The sequence below is a fragment of the Triticum dicoccoides genome, chromosome 5A (genome assembly GCF_002162155.2).
Source record: "Triticum dicoccoides isolate Atlit2015 ecotype Zavitan chromosome 5A, WEW_v2.0, whole genome shotgun sequence".
Lineage (NCBI taxonomy): Eukaryota > Viridiplantae > Streptophyta > Magnoliopsida > Poales > Poaceae > Triticum > Triticum dicoccoides.
In genome coordinates, this window is record NC_041388.1 from 640,028,013 (window position 1) to 640,033,193 (window position 5,181).

General features: G+C 47.5%; 1 protein-coding gene across 1 annotated transcript; it reads left to right on the top strand.

Moving 5' to 3' along the window:
• Positions 1-723: 723 nt before the first annotated feature.
• LOC119303664 (lipid phosphate phosphatase delta-like) lies at positions 724-3,752 on the top strand. The gene is made up of 8 exons (XM_037580792.1): positions 724-1,193; positions 1,585-1,680; positions 1,776-1,850; positions 1,944-2,074; positions 2,151-2,251; positions 2,335-2,463; positions 2,564-2,679; positions 2,986-3,752. The coding sequence occupies exons 1-8, from the start codon at positions 1,008-1,010 to the stop codon at positions 3,406-3,408; spliced, it is 1,257 nt and encodes a 418-aa protein (XP_037436689.1). The 5' UTR covers positions 724-1,007; the 3' UTR covers positions 3,409-3,752.
• The last annotated feature ends 1,429 nt before the right edge of the window (positions 3,753-5,181 follow it).

Consider the following 5,181-nt stretch of genomic DNA (forward strand, 5'->3'; position numbering starts at 1 on the left):
AGGGCTATGTTTTTATACCTCCTTCGAGTCTTGTTTGGGTTTGTGTTCTACTCAGAAAGACGAGATGGTGCGGTTCCCTGAAGATGGATAAGGGTGTCCCCGCCTAGCCCCGTCCTGGTAGTGTGTCTAGCATCGTTGGTGGGTGTGTGGATCTGTCCTTAGTGAGTTTGCTCGGATCTGGTTATAGTTCGTCTACGTTTGTGTTTCTTCAGGTTGAATTCTTCCGATCTACGGTACTCTTCACAAGTGGCGATTGCCGTTCTGCTGCGTTGGTCCTATGGGGCTTTAGCACGACGACTTCACGACTGTCTACTACAACAAGTTTTGTCCGACTTCGGCGAGGGAGGGTCAATGACGGCGGCGTGCCGTCGGCTCACTTCAGTGCTTGTAATCGTCGCTAGGTGGACTACGGATCTGGATGTAATTTTTATTATTTCTGGTCTTCGTTGTACTCTTTGTGATTGAAAATGAATAGATAAAAAAATTCTCAAAAAAAATATATTACGGCGCGTGTGTTTAGGATTTCCGCGAAGGAAAGGAAAGAAGAAGAAGAACCATACTCTGCCTCGCTCTCGGTGGGAGGAGAAAATTCAACCGCGTGCCAAATCAAGAGCCAGGATTTAAAGTCCCGGGAGTTTAGAACCTTCCGAAGTCACAATCTGACTCCCGGGATTAAATAGCCACTGTCCCTCAAACAACACGAGAAATAAAAACAAAAAGTTTCTTAGCCGCGTGGTGGTGCGAGACTCCGGTCCAGAGCGGGGGCGGCCGGCCGGCAGACCGCCAAGAAACCAGACCACCTCCCGTCTCCGTCCTCGGCCACCACCACCGCCACCTGCCCGCGCCTCCCCTCCACCGCTCCTCCTACAAGAACCCCCCTCGCCTGCCTGCGCTGCCAGCCTACGCCGTGCGAGTCAACCTCTCCTCTCCATCTCTCGTGGTCGTGGGGATCTCGCGCGCTCCTCCCGGAATCAGGCGCCGGCGGTCGGAGGGACAAAGACACGGACATGGAGGCGGTCGCGGCGGCCGGTGGCGCCGGGCTGGCCGGGTGGCAGGCGGCGGCGCTGTCGGGCGCGGCGGGCTGGGTGTGGGCGGCCTCCCACTACGACCTCACGCGCCGGGCGCGCGCGCTGGCGCAGCCCTGGGTCACCCGCCGCGTCCACGCCGAGACGCCCTCCATCCTCACCTTCCAGGTCCGTTCCCCTCCCCCCAATCCCTGCTTTTTCCACCTCGTTTCCGCCAACGGAAGGTTCTCTCCAAAGGAGGAAAGGCCACGCACAGTTCCAGTTCCTGCATTTGGGGATATCTCGTTGCGCAATCTGGATACCATTACCCGTTCCAGCACGCGGTTGCTGCTCGATTCGTTAGTCCTAGGACGAAGAAGAACCAATTAGGTGATCGAATCATGTAAAGAGAGATTAATTTGGCTTGAAACAAACGAGGAGAATTATCATCGTCTTGTACAAAAACATCGATGACATCTATGATGCATGCATTTTATTTTAAACCTGGCCTCGGTTCCTAAGCTGTTCTTGCTTGTATTTTTCTGAAGGGGAAAAATCCCTGTCTGTTCAATTATTGCAGAGGCTGCAGCACAGGTTGCTGGACAACTTCTTCTCCGTGCTGTCATGCGTTGTCTCTGTCCCTTTCTACACGGGATTCCTCCCCCTCCTCTTCTGGGTATGCTCCAGCCACTCCCCTGCCATGTCTTGTGGCACATTAATCGCCTCTTATTCTGCTTCTGTAATTCTGAGCTGTTTTCGTGGATGTTGTAGAGTGGACATGGCAAGCTGGCTAGGCAAATGACCCTGCTGCTGGCCTTCTGCGATTACCTGGGCAACGCTGTCAAGGTTGCCATCTACTCACATAAAAATGGGTGCAAGCTGGGTTTTTGCTGTTTTGGTTGGTTTGGTTGTTGACACCTTGGGAATTTGTGGTTGTAGGATTTAGTGTCAGCTCCTCGGCCGTGTTCCCCTCCCGTGAGGAGAGTCACAGCTACCGAAGATGAGAAGGAAAATGCCATGGAATATGGACTGCCTTCATCGCACGCTCTCAACACCGTTTGTTTGATGGGGTATTTTCCTGTTTCAATCAAAGAGTTGCTGTATTTATTGGGTTTGCCTGGCTAATTCTGACATGGAAAAATGCAGATACATGTTACATTATGTCCTCACATATGGACCATGTGATGGTTTCACGATTGCCACGGGTCTTTCTCTAGCTTTCATGCTCGTTACGTTAATTGGAATTGGTGAGTTCTTTTATTTCTCCGCACAACTGTCTCTTACAGTTACCGAAAGATACTGATGATGTGGCTTACATGAAATTTTATAGCGAGGGTATACTTGGGCATGCACAGCTTGACCGACGTTATCGCTGGGATCTCTTTTGGCATCGTGATCCTTGCATTCTGGTTGGTTGTCCATGATCATGTTGATGCCTTTGTCGTCTCCGGCCAAAATGGTATGTCCATATGCCTCAACATTACTTTGACTCTAGTAGCGATAAATAAATTGTGATATCCAAAGGAGAAGAACATTCTCATAGTTGTTTTCTTCTGCAGTCACATTCTTCTGGGCAAGCCTTTCTCTAGTGCTCTGCTTTGCATATCCAAAGCCAGAATTCCCAACTCCTAGCTTTGAATTCCACACAGCATTCAACGGGGTCGCTTTCGGAATTGTAAGAACTCTGACCTCTCTGTGTATGAAATATGGTTACTTGATCCAAAGATTGTATTGCTCGTAATCTTGTTTTAGAATTCTGCTCACACGGAAGATATTACTTAAGAATTTGTGATGGAAATTCAGTTACCATTCACATTTGAAGTGTAATAAGCAGAGAATAGTCTTCACCATTGACTGAATATAGTTGACCCAAAAGAATTCTTGGAATTAAATCTAGCTCTAGTTTCTCCCATGCTCTTCCAGTTGTTGATAAATCATGTTTACCCTTATCTGACACTGTTCTCTACCCTTATCGATTCAGGTCTACGGCGTGCAGCAGACGTACACCCGTTTCCATGGCCCGGAAGCCCCCCTCATTCTCAGCCATCAACTACCCCTCCTCGCCTATGCCGGGAGGGTCCTTGTGGGGATCCCGACCATCCTGGCCGTGAAGTCCTGTAGCAAGGCGCTCTCGAAATGGCTCCTGCCGGTCATGTGCAGCACCCTGGGGATCCCGATCGTCTCGTCCTGCTATGTGCCCGCGCTGAAGCAATCCGACATTGGCGGCGGCTCAGGCAACAAGGACGAGGCCAAGCAGGCCGGCGGATACCTCCAGCGGCTCTTCTCCCTCTTCCCTCAGAAGGCGTATGATGTAGACACCGGCATCAGGTTCGTGCAGTACGCCGGGCTCGCGTGGTCGGTGGTCGACCTGGTGCCGGTGATCTTCACGCATCTGAACCTGTGAGGCCGATCGAATTAGCGAGTCAAGGTTAGCAGCATTTTGTTTATTTCTTCGGAGGAGGGGTGATCCCTCCTCCATGTCTCGCAGGCTGTAGATCCATTGACCTCAGCCTCATTTTTGTGTTGTATGTTTATCTGTCTAGCACGTCCTCTAGCGGGTGGTGTTTTTCTTTTTGTACAGTTGTCCAAAGTAGCAACGAGGAAAGTATACACGTGATGGCCTTGTTTTTGTGTGATTGATGGGAACAGCTACTGACTGCCATGTGCGCCATTAGTGCTTAATAACTGAATCCTCAGTCTGACATATATAACTGCAGAAAAGATAGTATGCTTCCTTATCGCCTTTCATCATCCCTGTATATGGCTGGGTTTGTTAGTCCCTGGGGTGGGTCATTTTGGAGACCGAGCCTCATGGAGGCCTTTATGTTGAAAATTTCAAAGTTCTTTATTTTTAAATATTCTGAACAAACACACATGTATGCAAGGATGTAATGGATACGTTTGACAAAGGATGAAATACTTTGAATTGCGAGCTGCACAAAAAATAAAATCATGGCCTCATATTTGTCTTTTTTGTGTAGCTCTCATTTTAACGTATTTCGACCTGAAAATTTGCACACATGTACTACATTATGTATCTAGGTATATGCGCATCTCTTTCAGAATTTTTTGGAACTGAAAAGTTTGAATTTTGAAGTTTTCAAATGAAGGCCTCCATGGAGCTCGGTCTCCGTTTGGCCTTTTGGCTGTATTTTAGATCAAACTTTGCTTGTTGGATTTTTTTAAAATTATATTATTCTAAACAAGTTCCCCGTGGTAACGTTGTCGTTACATATAGCTCTTATTTATTAGTCAGTTTTATGATCAAAGATACAAGTGAGACCTACAAACCCTAACGGAGGAAGTATGTCGTTACTGTTATTATCTTTAAGTAAAAAAGATAGCGGATAGCGGAGTCTAGTTTTTTTATTAAGCTGATGATGAAATATGAATGTGTGGATTGACTTGAGCACATTGACTGTGAACCATGTGTGACTGCCGTTGAGAAGTCGTGCTTGCCAAGTGGAACCTGCTTGTGCTCGTACGCAACTGCGGCCGTGGGTGAGATTATGTCAGGGAGGGAGAAACAATTTTATCTGACCGTCACCATTGACGTTGGGAGTGGAAAGCGAGCGAGGGAGGAAGAAGCTGTCGACATGCCTGCACAACCACAGCACGTCACCACCCGTTGCCGACTGGGCCTGGCAATGCTGCATCGCTTTCTACTCCCAACGTATTGCAGAATCTATCTCCTGGTCTCTGCACGCTATGATTTGTGGCTGCAAACAGCTCAAATCTTAGGCCGCTGACGAACATTGCTCGGAAACAGTACACGTTTGCCTAAACATGCAGAGCAATGGTATTTTTTAATTCACATGCGATTAAAACACAATGAAATACTCCTATATTGATCAATGCCGTAGCATGAAAAATATGCTCAGTCCAAGAAAATACTGGTCGGAAGCGAAAATCATTTGGAAGCATAATAAGAATAATAATGTTTGCTCTTCTTTGTGGATCATGCCCACATCTTTTGCACCATTCATAAACAAAAAATATCCACTAACCAGACAAACATTCATAATTCATATTTCATACCACAGCCAACACCACACAGACAGTGCTCAACATGCTACGAAGTATTCTATACGGAAAATCAATACGGGTTCACAACACCTAAGGGGACCATAACCATACAACTACATTGTCCATCTCTACAACAAATAATCATCAAAAT